General features: G+C 41.6%; 3 protein-coding genes across 6 annotated transcripts; 2 read left to right on the plus strand and 1 right to left on the minus strand.

Moving 5' to 3' along the window:
- The first annotated feature begins 281 nt into the window (after positions 1–281).
- On the plus strand, positions 282–1,236 carry LOC129588619 (protein LLP homolog). Its single transcript, XM_055482934.1, has 2 exons — positions 282–465; positions 651–1,236. The coding sequence occupies exons 1-2, from the start codon at positions 285–287 to the stop codon at positions 872–874; spliced, it is 405 nt and encodes a 134-aa protein (XP_055338909.1). The 5' UTR covers positions 282–284; the 3' UTR covers positions 875–1,236.
- A 1,821-nt stretch (positions 1,237–3,057) lies between these two features.
- Positions 3,058–16,204, plus strand: LOC129588551 (POU domain, class 3, transcription factor 3-A-like). 4 transcript variants are annotated; one of them, XM_055482828.1, is made up of 5 exons: positions 3,058–3,651; positions 11,773–12,729; positions 13,703–13,837; positions 13,898–14,483; positions 15,012–16,204. In XM_055482828.1, the coding sequence occupies exons 2-5, from the start codon at positions 11,995–11,997 to the stop codon at positions 15,563–15,565; spliced, it is 2,010 nt and encodes a 669-aa protein (XP_055338803.1). In that variant the 5' UTR covers positions 3,058–3,651; positions 11,773–11,994; the 3' UTR covers positions 15,566–16,204. The 4 variants fall into 4 exon arrangements, with proteins under 4 accessions (XP_055338803.1, XP_055338805.1, XP_055338804.1 ...); XM_055482830.1 differs by lacking the exon at positions 3,058–3,651 and adding an exon at positions 6,702–7,067; XM_055482829.1 differs by lacking the exon at positions 3,058–3,651 and adding an exon at positions 8,282–8,560.
- Positions 16,205–16,403: 199 nt separating this feature from the next.
- Positions 16,404–19,674, minus strand: LOC129588577 (cell division control protein 45 homolog). Its single transcript, XM_055482880.1, has 4 exons — positions 18,610–19,674; positions 17,792–18,181; positions 17,386–17,610; positions 16,404–17,207 (listed from the first exon to the last, which is right to left on the minus strand). Exons 1-4 carry the CDS (start codon positions 19,414–19,416, stop codon positions 16,683–16,685), a joined length of 1,947 nt encoding a protein of 648 aa, XP_055338855.1. The 5' UTR covers positions 19,417–19,674; the 3' UTR covers positions 16,404–16,682.
- Between the last annotated feature and the right edge of the window lie 119 nt (positions 19,675–19,793).

A 19,793-nucleotide genomic window follows, 5' to 3' on the forward strand; every position in this document is an offset into this window, starting at 1 on the left:
GGATCAATTACTGTTGTATAGTACTAACTAATTATCGCCGTCAGTGCGTGGTTACGTGAACAACCACTTCTATGGCTCGTGTCTCAGTGTGGCGTAGAATTGCTCCATGTGGTTGGTGTCTGGTGTGCGCTTTTTATGCTGTTGTGAGCCGCCTTATAATATATTCCCTTTTTGTCGGGTGTTGAAGTTTCATTCTCGTAAACTTGTAAAAACATATTTTGCCTTTTTAAACAGCAGTCCACCTTCCTTCTTCAGTTCTGTTTTAGTTTGTAGCTATTTGGAAAATGGCGAAGAGTATGCGAAGCAAGGTGAAACGCAAGAACCGTGCAGTGAAGCGAGAGAAGTATGCCCAGCGTGAACTAGAACGCCTGAAGAAAACCACAGCCCGAATACAGCTTCCGTCTCACCTCACTCCTGACCAGGAGATCAAGAAAGAGATGTTGGATCCAGCAGACGTGTTCCCAGGTTCGTTATCAAGCATTGAGTTTTCATTCCTTGTTAAATACTTGCTGTTTGCACTCTGCGTCATGGCGGACCTGAAGTTGATTGACGGGTTCTTCGCGTTGAAATATGAGCAGACTAGAACCTTGGTTGCTTTTTTGGTCTTTGCATTTCTCAAATGTATGAGCTGTCATGTTTTTACTGAATAGGACTTCCGTCGGTCGATGATGACAGTATAATGGAAGTGGAATGCGTACGACCCAGGAATAAGGCCAAATTCAAGCTGAATCCTAAATCTTTGAAGAACGAGCACGGCAACTATCCCGGTTGGATGAGCCAGCGCCGTATTCAGCAGTTGAGGAATTGTGGCAAGCGGAAAGGGAAGAGCAAAGGTTTTGGCAGGAAGAAGATTGTGAAACGCTTAAGTAAATGAATGTGATGTGCAGATAACTTCGCAGTAATATGTTGTTTGTAACGGTTTGAGTGCTTTGGAAGTTTCCATGGGTTGTTTCGGTTTCCTTTGTATGAGTTAGAATTTGGAATATCAGAGAATTTAGTAAAAGCAGTATGTTGTTAGCACAGTTTCATCGTTGTTGATTTTCGTAATTATCATTCTTCATTTTTTTCCCCTACAGTCTACATCTGTCTTCGCTTTGGAATTCCTGCTTCCCATAAACTACTCCTTAGTGAGCAGTGCTTCTGGAACACTGTTCCACATTGTTAATATTGTAACTTTATAGCTTATAGCCTGATTTAGTCTGATATAAATACTGATGTAGTTTATGTATCTGTACTGCATAGTGCATACGTCCGAATTTATTGACGCTTATTTCGAACGTGGATTTCTAATTTGTACGGCTCACGCCACTTCGTACTTACTTCTTACCTACCTGTAAAATTACAGTACAGTGCTATAGCCAATAAGGAAATTTTCTATGCAACTTGCTGGTGCGCTCTTCTCTAATGAAATTCATTTCGGTGTTGCCCCAGAAGGTATAATACATTTACATACAGTGTTCATGCGAACGGATTCGCAGAGGAATGGCTGACAGCCGACAGGCACTGAAAAAGAATGTTATATTAATTTTAATAGTCAGTACCTCAGTGCACACACCCAGACGAAATCGCCGAATTGGACGAGAAAAAAATTAAGTACTTACCAAATTACTGATTTTTTAATTATAACGAAAGCCATGACAAGAGTGACTACAGCCAGGCGAACTGGTCAGTGTCAGTCTTAATTAATTGACAAAACAAATGTATTTTTGGTTGGAAAGTGTGGAAACTGATTTTTCCTTTTTTGGCGGCCGTGTGAGGTTATTAACAAGAAAAAAGTAAAACGGGCGCATTGTAATACACATAACAGGGTGCTAATTTAATTAATAAGAAGTTGCATATTGATCGGAGGAAGGAGCTTACTCGTATTTTTCAATACTGGGGTGGAAACACTGGAAAGGGGTAAGTACTGCCTACCGCGACAGGTTACACTGCTACAGTGTGATTTGTTTAACAAACTTTCGACTGCGTCCGCGCACTCGCCGGTCGCTGTCTTAACTGATGGTTCCCATGCAAGTCAAAATTCCTTAAACATCCCCACATTGATTATTTGCCCAACTTAATTCCGGTGATTTCTTTGTAGATTTGCAAGTAATTGTGCTGATAACAGTCAAGTGTATGTGGCTGCATATACAACGAATTTCATTGCCTTTTGACCCATACCAGGTTAAAGGTCAACAACAAAATCTACGTGATAATCTACATATTAGTATGCGTAGCCTAGTTTGCAAAAGCGCGAAGTGATGATCTTTGACCAGGTGGTTTTACGGGCGATAAGCGCCAGATAGTAACTGCACTTTTTAAAATATGACAACTCCATATTAATGACCGCACGGACCGCGGTATATCACGATAGATTCGTTAACTGTGCCTGCATGTGCCGTTTCCGTTCTAGCCGTATACAGCGCAAAATTACTTTGTATAAGTAACACAGCCATAAAGTATTGCTTATTGTAATATTCTGAAGGTAAAAACCTTCGTATACAGCAATGGCACGCCATTATTTAAACAAACTTCTGTATTAGCAGCCAGAAAACAGCAAAGCAGATGCATATTAATACGGAAACCAGAATTTAACAGCGGAAATGCATAAGTGGCTCGCTTGCCAAGAATTTACCTAAATCTACGTTAATAGTCACACATACACTGTGATAACGCTGAATAGCATAAATAACATTATGGCAAAATAATGCCAAAATTTCTGCCGGCAGCAAAGCCGCTATTATGCGAAACATTTACAGCCACTTTTAGCGAAAATTTTCCGAAACCATCCACACTAGTGCCTGTACCTACGTTTTATCGTTCATCACCTGAACCGAAGATTTGTTTTTGCCGGTTGTGTATACACAGTTACACAGCATGCCGGTGTCAGAGCGTATTTAATATTTATACGCACTGCGCTGTACAATATAAAGTGTAAAAGTAGTAACTACTGTGCCGCACGAAGAATCCAGCAAAGAGCTGCACTGGTACGGAAAATTTTGTGCAAATCAGCTCGGAACGATTAAGATATCATATCTCCGATTGGTGGATAAGAATTTGATTGGATTGACACAGAACTTTCATTGCCGGCATCATTTTACATTCGTTTGCATGAACATGTACCCTGAATTTAAAAGCTGCGTATGCATAGCGTGTACGATATAACTGTTCTACGTATATGTAGATTTCATGCTCAGTTTTCCTTGTAAGAAGTAATCCATTGCACGACCATTATTTTTTATGTGTACCGAGTTTTCGGTATTTCTGTAAAGGGTCGAAGTTCGTAGGCATTTCTGGCAGAACACGCGATTTTAAAAAAGTCTGTTACTATGAGGTTCATTGAATGGAACTGTCCAGATTAACCCCTGCGGTAGCAAATTAAATTGCTGGAGATTAATTATTTGGCTAGTTATCGAGTTACATGATCACGATAAGCTGAGCTTGTTTTTTCTTCATACATTTTATTACTCCTGATTTTCATACGGCATACGCACCGCCAGCCGAGCGATCGGTCGTGTTTTACAACGGGGTGGTCCTTCGGTAGATATACCGACACTTCGACTGCACTACACACGCTGCCGAAAATACCACAAATTTGGAACATGCTGCGGTCTCCGGAAATGACGGATGAGAATTTTTTGCGACCGGCGACAAATTCGGGCTTAATGCTGGGTATGCTGCAAAGTGCAAACTAAACAGTTTACACATACTGTACAACCGAAAATGCTTTGATTAGCGCAGAAATTTCAACAAATTTATTAAGCAAATTAATTAACAGTTCAAGATGTCCAAGTTTTGAGTGCTTTCAAATACAGGGGGATCATACCGATACCGGTGCAATTTGTAGGGCCGGTATAGTACTGTACTTAGTACTTGCAGTCTTGTAGCATAAAATTTTTCTGTGTGGGCAAATTTAGTCCTTTTAATTTTTACTTTTACCTAGTGGCTAGTACGCACTTCTAGCTTGCAAATAAGTTGAAACAACTGTTTCTGCTAACAACCTAAATTAGAGACAGGTGTGAGAAATCTTAAAAATTGTCCTCTGTTCCCCGTTTTAAAGCATCATGTCACAGGGATATGATTTAAAATCTGAACTGAGTACAGATAAGCTGATAAGGATTATCATGCGCTGCGAAAAAGAAGATCATTTACTTTTTTCGTATAAGTTTCGATTAGTTGTTCCTGACAAAACTTGTGACGTTTCGTAGAAAGTAAATTATTTTTCAGATAAGTACATGAATCCGTGGACCGTGGAGGCAAATATACGTTTATACATGTGATTCACGTACAAGTTAGAATCTTAAAATTAGAAAGCAGTGTAGTCAGGATACGCATTTTCGTAAGGCAAAACAGCAAAATGTTTCTTTTTTTTTCTACATTTACGACCTTTTCACCATTGCCAGTTTATATTTATATAATCGCAAAACTGTAAAACGAATCTTCGAAACATTTGCATTCAGATATAATGCTGAAGGGCGTGCCTTATTCGGGCGCGATATTCCCATGGTGAATTTCGTGAGAATGTATGCCGTTGCAGTTGGCGGTACACTAGGATCACAGATTCGCATTAAATGTGTGTTTTCCAGTCGCAGCACCATCAGCGCTATACGACGTTTAAATTTTTAAAAATCAGTGGTTCTTTCATCATTTGCACATAACATTAAGTGTAAGATAGCACCGTCACTTGTTTAACAGCCTTTGGGGAGGATGTAATCAGAACAAGTTGAACAACTAAACACTTCTTTCAACAATTTCAAAACATATTTCGTAAAACATGAAATAATCACCGCTCATTATGTGCTAACCCATCACTAATCCAGTTTTAAACCGATTTTGCCTTTTTTGGACATAAATACGATGTTACATGTTTAAGATTTGTTTTTTTTGTAATTTATAACTGTGCAAATGAAACTTTTGTTGTTTGTGCTAACACGCACAGGTACCGGTCGCACAACTAAGATCTGCATTTATTTTAATACAAGTATTTGCAGATTTTCAAGGCGCTATAAATTTGGTACACACTAAAGCTAGCTCTTAACCGCTGGTATTCAAAGCGTCGACAGGATGAAAAGAAATTATATGCGCATAGCCGGGATCTCACGTAATAAGAAACCTGTCAGTCGAGTTTGTAACTTTCGACTTCAACATGCAAATGATCTTGTTTGTCGAAAGCGAGAAAATGTGCGGAGGCGTGCATTTACAGATTTTATGCGGAATATTATTTCAGTCCGGCTTTGCTGGAAAACTGGTCGGCGCTTGATATTTTGCATATCGGCGGTTATGAATATGAATTTTCTCCATCTAAACTAGCACAGCTAATCTCCGGCGCATTTCCTACATAATAATAAACGTGGATGAGATTGGCCGGTTTGAGTGTCGCCCAGGCAGTGCGCTCGCGGTGCAGTGTGCGCTACATCACATCTATACATATTTGAGAAGCATTTTGTTAATAATCACCACCGCAATTCTCAAGGAGTTGGGGTCGTCAACAACGCCAACAACGGCGAATATTCATGTGCTGTATACACTTATTATGCAAGAGAAATATGTAAAAGCTTGCTTGAAATTCGCAGAAAAAAGGTAAACAGCCTTCCAGTTGTGAAGTGTTACCTGCCAGGCTGCCATATCATGCACGCGCTCATATACATATCATAAGGAACCATATGAATAATGGAATATTCTCCACCTACTCAAGCGATTATTAATGTCATATCCATAGTTTAGTATGCGTGATGCTGTGCATGCTTTTTCCTTTGATTTTTAAATCCAGATACGATGTTATGTGACATTTTGTGTAGCGCATCCGGTATACACAAACTGGCAGCGTGTGGTTGCCGGTAACCGTTTGGATGTCCCCATCACAAAATTTAATGTGGGAGCCACTAAAAATTGAGATAGGGTGTTACTTCAGTATATTATTTTACCGTAAGCAAACTACCTATTTAACACAGTGAACCGGCCCATACTTAAATTTTATCCCGGAAATTGTCCAGGTTCCTGATGCAGTTTTTCTATCTTCATTATTCCAGTTTAATAGACTCGAATTCAAGTGGAGTGAAGTGTAGACATAATTGCTCGTTTGCGTATGCAATCCGTATCACGCTGTCTAGCACCTGCTGCAAGATAGCACCTGAACCGTCAATTTCGAGACTTATAAAATTAATGAATTTGTTAACGAGATGATATGACAAGCAACGCTAATAATTATTATGCTATGCATGGGTTGCTTATGCGACATGTTCTTTAATAAGACAACTCGTATGAATTCACAACGTTTTCTGGTTTCCGTAACAAGCGACAATTTTATTATTGCAATACTTGGGATAACAATGGTAGTTTTGATGAAAATTTCGATACAGTGATATATCCGCATGTGTTGACTGTGGTCGACTACATTTTTTGGAGAGACAGTTTCCGAAATATGCTATAAGCAGATTAAATGGATACGTGCCGACGAAACATGTTCCGAATATTCTAAGTTTATCTATAAGAAGTATTAAGAACGTTGTACAGACGAGTACGTTTGTGGTATAAGACTGCTCGTAGGTGTACGGCAACATTTTGCTACCGGGCTGTCAATATCACGGCTTATTATAGGGTGTTTTATTGTTACCATACAGCTCCGATGGAAGACTCAAGAAGCTTTTGCCGATTTAGCGGACAAACGCGCTGTTTGGCACCACCTTTTACGCATAATCTCGGTTTCATAAAAACTTCGATGCAGAAAAGAAAACGTCATTGTTGCAAGACGGCGCATATTTAAAGCAGTTTTATGTATAGATTGTACGCGTACGCATATATGAGTGGCGGTAATAACAAATGTATAATAAATCGGTATTCTTACATCTGACAACCTCGCCGTTGATTTCTTAACTGATACAATAACTGCACGTACAGTCGCATGGATTGTCAAGCCGCTGCCTTGTAATTCATATCTGCGACAGAGTTATGAAATAATTTTAAAGCCTTCTTCAGCGTGATCTGTATATTTATGGATCTGGATTAAAAAGTATTCCACAATATGCTGGAGAAAATCGCAGATTCCACCTAAAACAGTTTATTGCATTGGTAAATATTTTGAGCTAACGGTAAGTACTCATTCAGCATATTATTGGTGAATGTTTTGAAATCTGTTAATTGACTTAATTCTGAGTATTGAAAGTTTTGTATTATGAGCGTTCAAGACCGTTTAATTATTGTCTCCCAGTGTTTTCTTTTCTAAATAATTGATTTTGTCCTGCAACTGTCTCAGTCTTTCCGCAACAATTGTATCAAACTGCGTATAAAGTAAGAGGTTAACGAATTACAAGTGCGAATCGGAAGTTTTTTCGCTTTATGACTTCAGCCACCACATAAGTGCTCCACGTGTGTGTGAAAAGTGCCGGGTCAAGTTGTAATATTATGGCGATATGTATACGTGTATGATGTATCTGCCGCATATTGCTACGATTGCTATATAAACGAACCGACCCACTAATTCGCTTGTTACAATTATTTTTGGTATGTTTGTGTTTACGAACGTCAGTGGTGTACAAAATTAAAGCCAGAAAGTATCTTTTAAACGATAAAATACGCTAAAAGACAATAACAACCTAAAATCCGAGAATCTTTGGTTTTTTATGCTTCCTGTTGCAGAATCTTGATTTCAGATATATTGCTAATGATACATTTTGCTCATAAAATAACAAGCTGCAGTTGTCAAGCTACGCACTTAATTTAGAATTTTACGCCTACGTCGTACAGTAAGATAACATCAAACTTTTGTAAAACGAAAGGACGCATGATTAATTTTCCTAAATTCTAGCGTACAAGTCAAAAGTGCGCATATATTAATTATATCCACAGTAGATACTTTAGGTTAATCGTTGCCCTGAAGGACGACCGTCGATATTTTTGCGCACCATCTGACTCTTTAATGAAAGTTTCGCTACTTGTTGGGAGAAAATTTGAACTACAAAACCAAGAAAACTTGTGCTCGTGATCGTGAAGGTACAAATATTGTACCTAAATGTGCCGCAATATCAGTGAACTGTACTTTTGCCGGTAGATGAGATATACCGCGCATAATCAAGTGCAGTGAGTTCGAGATAGAATTGGATGCACCGCTGGTCCATTACGGTACTGGTCCGACAGACAGCTTGTACGGTACTTATACAAAATCGGAATGATAGTTATAATAAATATATGAAAATGCGATGAATAACAACCGGCATGATCGAAAATTTGCCTGCCAGGCTTTGATTTTCCAACTAGCGAGCGGAAGATCTAGAAGTAAAATTGTTGAATAATGATGGCGTACATCTAAGGACAGGTTGCAAGTTTGGCGGTCAAAATAGCTGCGGCATCAACATGATTCTTTGGCCGATGCACCTGTCTTCGCGTGAAATTTTGAAAAACTCTACCCAATTTGCATCGAATGCTTGGTTCTACAGGTTTATCTTGATACGGCTTTATGTTTTCGTCTTTATCTTACTGACTCTCTGTTAAAAACACTTAAATTTGTGCTTGGTTATTATCGTAGTCATTTTACATAAAAGCACCTGCAAGTGTGAATACAGAACATGCTCCACGTTATAGAAAGGTAAGGCATATTCACAAATTTTTTACACTAGTTAACATGCGTTTCCTTTGAATCTTTGATTACAAAAGTTAAACTGATTAGCAGCTAATGCACAACTGCATACTGTAAACGTTTTTTGCTGTTTGCACAGTACTCCCAAAATAAACGATCTAGTAAATATACAAGTACCGCATCGAATTGTTTACGGACAGCCGGCACAACCATTGTTACAGTTAAAGGTAAACGTTTGTGGTTTTGTTCTTGTACAGCCTTCTGGTTAAATACTTGTACTTGGTTAAATATTGGTTAAATACTGGATACTTGTAGTGTATTCTGGTTAAGTTTTGTAAACTGCAAAGCTTTTTTCAAACTTGTGCTTTACTTGGAATCGGTGGTTATGTAAGAGTTCGCAATTCCGTAATCAGTTTAGGTTATACATATGTATACATTTTTCCTCTGTATGAGACCGAAGGTTTGCGGCGTATGCCTTAATGAATTAGTTTTTACAAGATTTTCTAAATATATGAACGAAAAATTGGTTGATATCTGGATGGCGATGACATACACTTGTTTGCCCACTTGGTTTATGGAATTAAGCGGGTAAACGATACACCGCCGTCATTAGCGGATATGATTTCGAATCAAAATGCCCCCAACGTTCAATCAAACAGCCACTTCATTTTCTAAAAACAAGATGAGTAATCGCCGTAAACCTTATATGCAAAAATTAAACAGCATTAAAAGCTGCATATATGACGAAAGTTCCAAGAAGAAATTATTGGCCATATTGTGAATCGCTATATGCATAGATCCCTGGGGCCATTATGCATAAAATCTTTAGTCAGTTAAGGAAAATCTGAATACTTAGTTCAAAGTGTACTAAGCATGCAATTTTTTATGATTAACCCTACTGTGATGCATACCGGCATTAATCGCGATCCGTTTGATGTTTATGCATTAGCTGGGGATTCCCAGACGGCCAAATGATCCTTACTTGTTGTACTGCTGCAAAATAACCATTATAAATTGTGCTTCCAAAACTTACCCGAGATATACACATCTTGGTTTCGCGTACAGGTATATCATTTATTATTTCCATCAGAACGTGCTCCATCTCACACTTCTGACACTATAAGGATCCGTTTTCTTATACACCGGTACGATTGATAGAATTAAATTTAATATACGGTAATTGTATAGAGAGCATTTGCTAACCAGGACATAGCTAATTGGTTAAAGATTACGGCAGTTCGTTTAGTGAACACGCTTATGGAAATACCCCAGATACCGTAACCGTCGATATTCATAATATTAAACTTGCAGTAATTATGCTTATAGTTTTTTGCAACCTGTTGCTTTTGCACTTTTAGGTTTTTAGAACTCACAGTTTGCAATGTAAGTTTTTTTGTAGCATGGTGATTTCCTGTTTAACAACGTGTGTTTTAAAAACGCGTTTAACTGTTAATATCTATATAATAAACCTGTTCCTAAACATTATCAGATGTATTTATTATTATAATAGACGTACCGAAATTATTTTGAAAATATTACGTAAGATAAACATGTTCGGCCTAGAAAATGTATTTACTACTATGATAAAACATGGTACGTTTTGGTGTAAATCTTTGTATGTTCAGCTGGGTACCAGACTACCCGGTATGCATATGCCTGCGGAACGACAGCATTACCGATATGAAATGCATTACGGGCCAATGACCAATGATGCAAAACGTAAACCATGCAGCTAGGTAACCTTATTGAAACGTAACGAAGCTTTGCGACTTGTTCATTCGGTGGCTTCTTCGTCTGCCTTACGAGCTGCCGAGATTCCTAAATTTTATGGAATATGTATGCATGTTATTGTAGATCAAGTTCTGAATGACCTGTGGGCATTTAGATGATTGCTGTTTATGACAAGCATATTAGTGATCATGATGGAAATTCATAGGGAATGCGAAATGGGCACTATTTTTCATGTTTTTCACAGAAAGATCAGGTGTATTATGAGTATCCAACGATTTGCGCTGCGAACTCGTCAGTATGTTGTTACTATTTGTAGTGAATCCAAACATACATATTCTGAATCATATGTGTACCTTATATTACCCCACGTTGTCACCATTGCGCATTTGACTCTACCTTTACTAAAAGAATTTGTACAAACAACGATTAACCATATCCAGCATTAAACTCGTCGTACCCCTTTTTGAGTTTCTTGTGAAAAATGGAGAAACTGTTAATCCACTGACTAAAAACATCTAGAAAAAAAACTAAAGGTCACCGCTAGAACCGGCAGAGGTTGGTAATGTTTCTACTTTTTACTCAACTTCGTTATTGGAATTTGGTTTAGTAAAAACATATGAGGAGGCGCTGAACCAAATATTATTTTATCAATCTCGTAGGAGAGTAAATCAAATAATTATAACAAATCCGGTTGTAATGTTATCACTGTGCGAGTAGTGCGAGTAGGAGAACAAAATGTTGTTTTTTTCTCTTTGCAGAATTTTATATTCTGATAGTGTTAAAGTTATAATTATGATTATGGTAACAGTCGTACATGTAGATTCTTAAGACGAAGCAGTGATGCGTTCAGTGGAAACAAACACATTTACGGCACTGCAACATCGTCACTGCGCTTAAAGCCGCGTGCATGGAGAAAGTCAGGATTTTGGCAGGTGGTTTGTAATAATTTCCTTCAAAAGATATTAATCACAGACAATTTTGCATTTTATGATGGTAGTTTTGCGGTGTCTTCTTTTAATCTTGAAGCAAAACATTCCATTTGGCACACATGCTTCGCTTGTCATAGTGGAAAACGGATACGGTAGAGATCCTGTAAATCCATTTATGATAATTAATGGTACAATATGCAGCTGTATGCGCTACTCTAGGCTGCACTGTATTACAGCAGCAACAAATATGCTGCTCGTAGCTGTGTGACCAATGTACGCCAATACGTAATCTCTGAAGTACTCATCGGTTGGAAATTTTGATATGGATCATTTTCCAAATTAATTCGCAAATCAAAACTTTGAGCCGGCACCTACTACGACTTACGAGTAGTCTTTCGGCAAAAGTATGGATCACTCTTTTCAAGGAGATCGATCGAGAGCTCAGTACAAGCATTGGCATTGTTAATATTATATCAAATAATTATTATGACTGCACAGTCTGCACTTAAAAATCTGATACGATTAACAGTAAATAATATCATGCTGCTTGGTTTTCCGCAGTGGTGACCGAACCGCCGTCGTTCCCGTCGATATGATTGTCCGGGAAAGTTGATGTTTTGGAAACCTCATTTTTCTTCCTGTTGTTTTGTTATCATCAGTTGGACATAGAAACATAACGGTATTCCACCGGATGTTCTTCGGGGTCGCGCTGCGACTCGAGGGGCCGGAAGTGGAACGTGGGACAGATTTTGAAGGGTGCCATAGACAGGGCGCTGCAGACCAATGTCGACAGTGGCAATTATGGCAGAACGCGAAATGCTCAAGAAGGACTTTCCGGAGGGAGAGTACATGTCCGGCAGCGGCAGTCATCGGCGCTCACCCGCCGTCGACCATGTTCACCGCCGGCACACTGCACCTCCCGTGCGCACGCATCACTACCACCAGCACCACCACAAAGGTCACCACTATCCGACCAGCCATCCCTACGCGATGCGGCACACCCCCCGAGGCAGCGCTCCGACCGGAAGCAGCAGCCGTGACTCACCGTCCTCCCGGTCATCCAGTTCCCCCTCCACGGACACTGCCGCCATGGGCGGCAGCCATCTTCGCAATCATTCACAGACCACTGCTCAATTCCCGCCCCAGACCCCGTCGGCCGTCGCGTCTTCCTCAAGCAAACGACCAAAGCGCTCACCGCCTGCCGGCGAATACAGTCGGCAGGATGCTGAGTCCCCCGCCAATCTCTCCACATCTACCTCCTCATTCCCGTATGATCGCACTAGCAACACCAGTGGCAGTGTAATCCACTCGGCCAACACTCACCGGTCGCCGTCCGCCGAGCCGGCCGTCCGCTCAGGGTCCGATTCCCCACCCGCCGTTGCTCAAGCGCTGCATGCCGGGCTGTCCGCCGCTGGACACCAGCCCACGCCCAGCCTTCCCACTAATCCCGAACTGGCTAACGTCCTCTTGGCCATGTATAAAGCTCAAGAAGCGGCAATACGCAACCAACTCGCTCAGGTACGTAGTACGTTCCTAATCGACATTTACTTATATAATATTGAAAATAACATTTTTATAATAATTCTATATAAATATAGTTTTCCTAATATTACTTTGATTGCTAAAAAAATCAGGGCTTATCAGCTGTTGGCGACTTGGCGGAGGTTGACTTTCTCACACTTTTTCCCTGTGTGTTTTTTACGGTCGTTGTTGTACACCGCAGTGCCAACAACTTCTAATCAGAGCATGCAAATCTATCATTCGCTGATCAGCTGCCGTGGTTCGTTTATCGGTTATGCAATCGGACCCGGGATGGCATACTTCCGGTAATAACAAATCCACCATTAAGAAATCATCCGTAGTACGCAGAAAGTGCAATATTTGCATCTGATTAGGGCACACTTGATTAGAGCAGCTTCAATGGTTATTTACATTCTGCAATGTCACTTAAGGACAGCTAGATTAGCCAGGCAAAAGGCATGATTACTGCGACATACCGTGAATGAGTCGGCAGATTTTATTATTTTAACATCCAGATTTTGCAAAAGCGCAGAATATGGTAAATTCTGTTTTGTTTTTTTGTAAAATTTTTCATACTTCAAATCTCTGATATGCGATAATGTACTAGACTACTAGTACACAAAATAATACGCCCTTCAACGAAGTAAGTACTTACGTAACTGTCAGTTAAATAGGATGCGTGGTGGTAGGTTCACTTGGTGATCATGTGCGTCACAATCAGTTCATGCGTCAGGTGTTAGTTGACGTCATCAAACAACGTCATCAAACCAAAACCAGCGGCCAGTGCGCTGTTTGACGATGTTTGTGAGCTTGCGCACCAGTCCCATCGCTGCGACAAGTACCCGAGCTGTGCAGTCATTAAATACTAAAATTGCGCTGTTTTTTTCGCTTTCTTAAATAAAATATGATGCAGTAATTATTAATTTTATTTTTCGTACTGTATTCCACATCGGTCTTCTAAATATTTCAGATGCCAACCGGCAGTTCATCGGTTACGATGCCCACACCAACCATGGAGCAGCTCTTCATGCTGCAACAAGCGTGGAGCGCCGGCCAGTTCGTCCCTAACCTCAACCCAATGCTGCCGTTCATGATGGCGTCACAGGTTCGTCTCGGTTTTGCCCCTCGGAAATTTCACGCTGTAGTAAAAATTCCCAACGTGCAGGTTATGCCGGGAGCTGCCGCCTTCTCCGCCCTGTCACCCGACACGTTTGCTCATAATGCGGCCAAACGCCGTTCCACCAACGACTCCCCCACCTCTTCGGCCGTCATCTCCCCGTCGCCGTCGCGCGACGCCTCCCTATCGCGCAGTCCCTCTCCGACCGCCCATCTGTCCGCCGGTGGCGGCGCTGACCGTCAGTATTCGCACGGCCGCCATAGCCGAGCGGGGCCAGTGTACCGGTCCAGCAGCGGCGGAATGAACGGATCGGGCGTGGTCACGGTGGCAGAGTCGTTGAATGGGTTGCGCCGGTCGCGCAGTCCGGGCCGCAGCGAGTCGCCCTACAGTCCCCACATCATTCCGCGCAGCCCCGGCCGGCATCGCGTCAATTCGCTGACGCAGCAGCGGCAGGGCGGCATGCCGACGCTGCCGAAAACCGTGCTGCAAGCGCGACAGTTTCAACATTCCACGACGCATTTGTCCGGGGCGGGGAGCCGCGCGCGGGATGCGCAGGACGCACAGGACCAGATGCTGGATTTGGAGGAGCTGGAGCAGTTTGCCAAATCGTTCAAACAACGGCGGATTAAATTAGGTGGGCCCTCTTTAAATTTGGAATTTCTTTACAGTCTCGATTCAGAAAGCCCATTTATGCTTGGATTATGATAACCTAATATAAGCAAAGCTACTTGAATTCATTTATTGGTTACTGTTTTGGTTTTTTTTCGTTTTGCGTAGTTGTATGCCTTTTTTTACTTCGTTATTGTTTTTGCAGTTTGAAAAATCGATTTCATAGTGCTTAATAATCCACAATCGAAAATTGGATTTTGCATTTGCATTGCATTTTTGCTTGTGGATTTTTTTGTAACCTCTGGAGCACGACGTTTATCAGAAACTTTAGGATTTTTTAAGATCTGGTGATTCTTGCACGTTCGAACTGCAAGTACGTTGCAGTTCAATGGTAGATACTGGGCAGATTATATGACATTGTGTCTTCTGTTTTAGATTTCTTATAATACGTATCACGCAAGTTCATGCTTGCATTTGCACCCTTTTTGTTTCTGACAGGATGTTCCGTGTTTTACAGTATGTACGACTTATGACAAATTGGCGCTGTTCTTAGGGTTTACACAAGGTGATGTGGGATTGGCCATGGGAAAACTATACGGCAATGACTTCAGCCAGACTACCATTTCCCGTTTTGAGGCATTGAATTTGAGCTTCAAGAACATGTGCAAACTAAAACCATTGCTGCAGAAATGGCTGGAGGATGCTGAAAACGCCAGCCGGCATGGCGGAACGTTGGTGTACACAAATCCAGCACCGCCCGCTATTGAGAATATTGGACGACGGCGTAAGAAGCGGACCAGTATTGAGACCAATGTGCGGACGAATCTGGAGCGAGCATTCCTGCTGAATCCCAAGCCGACCTCCGAGGAAATTGCTACCATTTCCCATAATTTACAGATGGAGCGGGAGGTGGTGCGGGTGTGGTTCTGTAATCGACGACAGAAAGAAAAGCGCATTAATCCGTCATCGGCAGCGGCCATGAGTTCGCCGTCGCATCCGGATTCACCGGATGATACTGCTCATAATCGGCATTCGGGTAGTCGTTCGCGCTCAGTATCCCCGGTTGCTCAATCAACGGACCAAGAATTTAATCAACCGCTGCAATAATCTAATCCGTATTATTTCGTGTTGATTTGTTGTTTGTTTTTGGATGCGTGGATGTGGAGATTGCCGTTTTTTTGCCGGTGTCAAGAATAGCCGACCGAATGGGGCTTGGATGACCTTTGCCTTCACACGGTGGATATGAAATACATTCAGCACTGCTTCGCAGAAGAACTGAGCCATTTACGTGTGCCTTGTATTAGGAGTTTCCTGTGTGTTGTGTTTTGTCTGTAATTCAGTGTATTGCATGTTTTGTTGTAGTGTTCGTTTCTGTCTTGTTCGTTGTCTTTTGCCTAGAACAATATCGGTATTAAGTGTTGCAGGATGGTAGATGATTATTATGAAAATATAGACGGGATCTGAGTAATGTTCCCGACAGGATTCGGTCTTTACGGTGACGTTTGGTTTGTCTGTTTATATCACGTAATTGTGATGGGTCCGTGGCTTAGAACTAGTATTCAATTAAGTGTGGTGCAGCATAATTTTATGTCTACTGTTGAATGTTTGTCATTCCTGCGGGTACAGGCGGTTTACTTTTTGCGAGATAATTCGTATGTCAAATCTCTATTTTCCGCATTAGTTAATTAAATTTTTAAAAGTCTGGACCCGCTGCTATAATTGACCGAAGAATCAGTTTTACACGAATGACGAAGAAAATTCCAGAACCGTTATCATTATCAGCTACTCTAATTTGCAAATGTACACTGACAAAAGGCCCATGCATAAAACTGCAAAAAATTCGGTAAATTTCTCTTCTCCTGACACAGTTCTACTTATTATAGTTGCAGGTGTAAGGTGTTGCACATAATAAATCCAAGCAAAACCAGAAAACTTTATTCCACGACCCACGTTACAGTGACCACAAATGCGCATTAACAGGCGCAGTTTACGACCATGAGAACTGCAGCAAAAACGCTTTGTGAAGTTGTAAACTGTACAAAATTCGAACGTCATAACCTGAAGTTTTACCAGAAGAACCGCCAGTCATAACTGATAAAAAGAATCAGAAAGGAACCCAAAACTGTTCAAATCGGAATTAAGTCAATTTAATATTGTTAGTGCTTATTCGTAATACTGGGATTCAGCCCTGCCAGACATGGCACAGCACCGACATCAGGCACCGTTAATCATCGAAATCCGCTTCAAAATTTTCTTGCTCTTCAGCCTCTGTCGCCTTTTCTACCAACATTGCTTTAGCTTGCCGTTCTTTCGTTCGTTTAATGCGTTCACTGCGTTCTTTGACTAACGTCTCGAATTCCGTGGTGTCTTGATCCATGAATCGGTACACCATATGCTCCATGAAAAGCTGCTTCCCAGCTTTAGGGATTCTCACCAAAAACTTCTCAAACGAATCACGATGCATCTCCACTCCCGATGACGCCGCTGCCCGGTCGAAAAGAGTTCCCATGGAGTTCTTTATAGTCTCCGGTTCCCACGGCGGCAGTCCGACCAGGTAAAGGTAATCGCTAACTTCGCCCGCTGTCGAAAACATTTCCGCGATGAGGACGAAAGAAAGAGAACGAATCTTCTTCCCCTTCTGGTTCATCACGTAGCAGCGCTGGAGGTAATGTGCCAAGGGGATCAACACTTCAGGACAACCAATGTAACGGATGCCGTCCGTTGAGAGATTGAGGTTCCCCAAGGAAGCCTACAGCAATAAATTAAGCAGATCTAATCAAAACTAAGCTTGCTACAACGCTATACACTGCTGCTTAACTCTACTAATTTACAGAAAAAGGGCGCTAAAACCAAACATAGCGAGAACAAGGTAAATAAAATAGCCTAATTTTCGTTTCCACAGTCTTTATTTATTACCATAGATATACCTGGAAAAAACAACCATGAACACCGGTAAACAGTTTTTCCTGGATAGCACTCTTGACGAATTCCCGTATAACCATCAACTGTTGTTTCCCCAGATCTAACGCCGCGTCTAAACGGTAAAGATGGCGTGGATCAAGGATATCCAGCGCCTGGTGAAAGTTATCTTTCGAAGAATGCTGCTCACGGACCGTCAAACACGCAAACAATCCCAGCGCCAAATCACAGATCTGCAAAATCAAATTCCAATTCAAAAAGCAAGGTTTTACTGCTAAAAATACAAAACCAACAATGTAGTAAAATATGATCGCCTAATCCCTACTACAGCAAGGAAGCTTGCAGTTAGACTGATTGATTACACCGGAAACCATCACAATCGTGGCGTAAAGAATAAAACCGCACGGCATATACCTGAAACTTCTGATTAAATGCATAGGATGCTATAAAGGTCGGCTGGATGACTTCCGGGATATCGTGTTTATCCGCCTTCTCCTTAAACCAGTCTAAGAGACTATTTCGCACCGTCATATCCATGGATGCATCATTGTAGTTCATCCGGCACTGCGACAATGACAATCCCATATCCACCAAAAAGTCCTGCAGATTACGCTGTCCCTGCTCTTCCCAGGGCCGGAAAGTAGCGGTAGTATAGGGAGTATGACTAAGGCTCTCAAACACCGACCACTGGCGGTAGAAATGCAGCGCCAGGTCCCTGGTGTAGGAGATACGCAGGGTCTGCTTGTTATTGGCGTCGACACGGTGCAGGAGACGGATTATATGGCCTTGCAACGCTGCACTCTCCTAAACAAGCAAATAAAGCCACAACATATAATGGTATGTTAAGCGTTTCTCATATTGAAGACATAAAGATAAAAATGCATGAAAAATAATTCTCTACAGTGCAATTCCTTTGGGAAAAAAACATTAAAGATGATATTATTATTTCTACGTGCATATGCACTTCCCTGTTCCAGAGCATACTTCTTCTGCGAAAACGGTAAAGTTTAACTGAAAATACATGCATAAAAGAAATATAACCGGAAACACGTACCTACAAGAAAATTCCATTAAAAAATTCTTTTTCGAAAAACATAACTCCACCATAATTTTAACCAATTTTGCAGGCAACGCAAGTAATCCTTTAAGCAATTTAGCATCCAGTGCTACGCATTATCTGGCTAACAGCGAAAAATTTCGTCACTATTCGCGAACCTCTTGGAAAACCTTACCGTAACGAAATCACTCTTGAGGATCCTCTTCTGCATGTACATATCACAGATTCCCGCCAGCGCCCACAAAAATAAATTAACATCGTCTTTATTGAGCATGTAGGCCAAATCGAACATTTTCAATGCAGACGACCGCTCATGCCAGGCGTTCTTGTAGTACACCTTGCGCCAGCGGTCCGCTCGCTTCTCCCATTCCTTTAAAGTCTTTTTACTCCACTGCTTATACATTCGCACATCTTCCTCCCGCTGCGTCTCCTTATTCAACTTCTTAACGAAATACACGTCGCCCCGCTCGATCATCTCGTACTCAAAATCGGAGCGCTCGGAATCGCGTACGGGATAGTCTGTTTTCTCTTCGTCGCCCCGACGATACACGTCCTCGAAGACGGGCGCCGAGGGCACGAAGAAATTATCGGTGAGGATGTAGACGCTCTGCCCGTACAGATTGGACACGTGGATGGGCCGATGCGTGTCGATGACGTACAGGCGAACATGATCGCGAGGACGCAGGAGTTTAGCCAGATTCTCCGTGGCTCCGCAGTTGATCAGGATCACATTGTGAACGTCCTTGCCATGGACTTTGACGGCCTCCTGGATCTCCGTCATATTGGTGCATATGACCAGAGAATAGTGGATCTGATCGCATGTCAGCAGATGGAGAAAGATTTTCAAGGCACACAGAGCGTCCACATCAGCAGCGCACAAGATCAAATTGCGTTTTTGTTCACCACTGCGACTGCTACGCAGCAGACGATTGTAAAACCGTGTGCACAGGCTCTCCTGATCGACTGCGCTATCTATCAACATTCTCAAGACGTCAAAGTTAAATGATCATCCGAAAAGACGGGAAATTAACCAGAAAATGGTGCATTGGTGCTGCACGGCTGGAGGATCTCGTTTTCCTCCTCCATTCACCTATTATTCTGCACAAGCTAATCGAGGCAACCGTTCTGCAAGCCAGCAAGCATAGAAATACTCATAGCTTTTAAGTTTCAGGTAGTCAACAATATGGCACACGAGATTTGTTTGGATAATACTACTAAATAAAATGTCAATAAAAATTACATAAACTCGGAAAACTGAAAATCTGCTGTGATGGTGCTGTTATTGACGATTCTCGCCAGGATGGTACCCTGTGGCGGTTGGCAGCCGTGCGCCTACGGTGCGCCGGGAAGTCATCGGAG

This window comes from Paramacrobiotus metropolitanus, unplaced genomic scaffold, assembly GCF_019649055.1.
Source record: "Paramacrobiotus metropolitanus isolate TYO unplaced genomic scaffold, Prichtersi_v1.0 Parri_scaffold0000030, whole genome shotgun sequence".
NCBI lineage: Eukaryota > Metazoa > Tardigrada > Eutardigrada > Parachela > Macrobiotidae > Paramacrobiotus > Paramacrobiotus metropolitanus.

Coding starts and splice junctions, on each gene's coding strand:
- LOC129588619 (XM_055482934.1), top strand. CDS start 285: ATGGCGAAGAGTATGCGAAGCAAGGTGAAACGCAAGAACCGTGCAGTG. Junction 466..650: donor TCCAGCAGACGTGTTCCCAG/GTTCGTTATCAA, acceptor TTTACTGAATAG/GACTTCCGTCGGTCGATGAT.
- LOC129588551 (XM_055482828.1), top strand. CDS start 11,995: ATGTCGACAGTGGCAATTATGGCAGAACGCGAAATGCTCAAGAAGGAC. Junction 12,730..13,702: donor TACGCAACCAACTCGCTCAG/GTACGTAGTACG, acceptor TAAATATTTCAG/ATGCCAACCGGCAGTTCATC. Junction 14,484..15,011: donor ACAACGGCGGATTAAATTAG/GTGGGCCCTCTT, acceptor CGCTGTTCTTAG/GGTTTACACAAGGTGATGTG.
- LOC129588577 (XM_055482880.1), bottom strand. CDS start 19,416: ATGTTGATAGATAGCGCAGTCGATCAGGAGAGCCTGTGCACACGGTTT. Junction 18,182..18,609: donor TCAAGAGTGATTTCGTTACG/GTAAGGTTTTCC, acceptor TTGCTTGTTTAG/GAGAGTGCAGCGTTGCAAGG. Junction 17,208..17,385: donor TTCATGGTTGTTTTTTCCAG/GTATATCTATGG, acceptor TTATTGCTGTAG/GCTTCCTTGGGGAACCTCAA.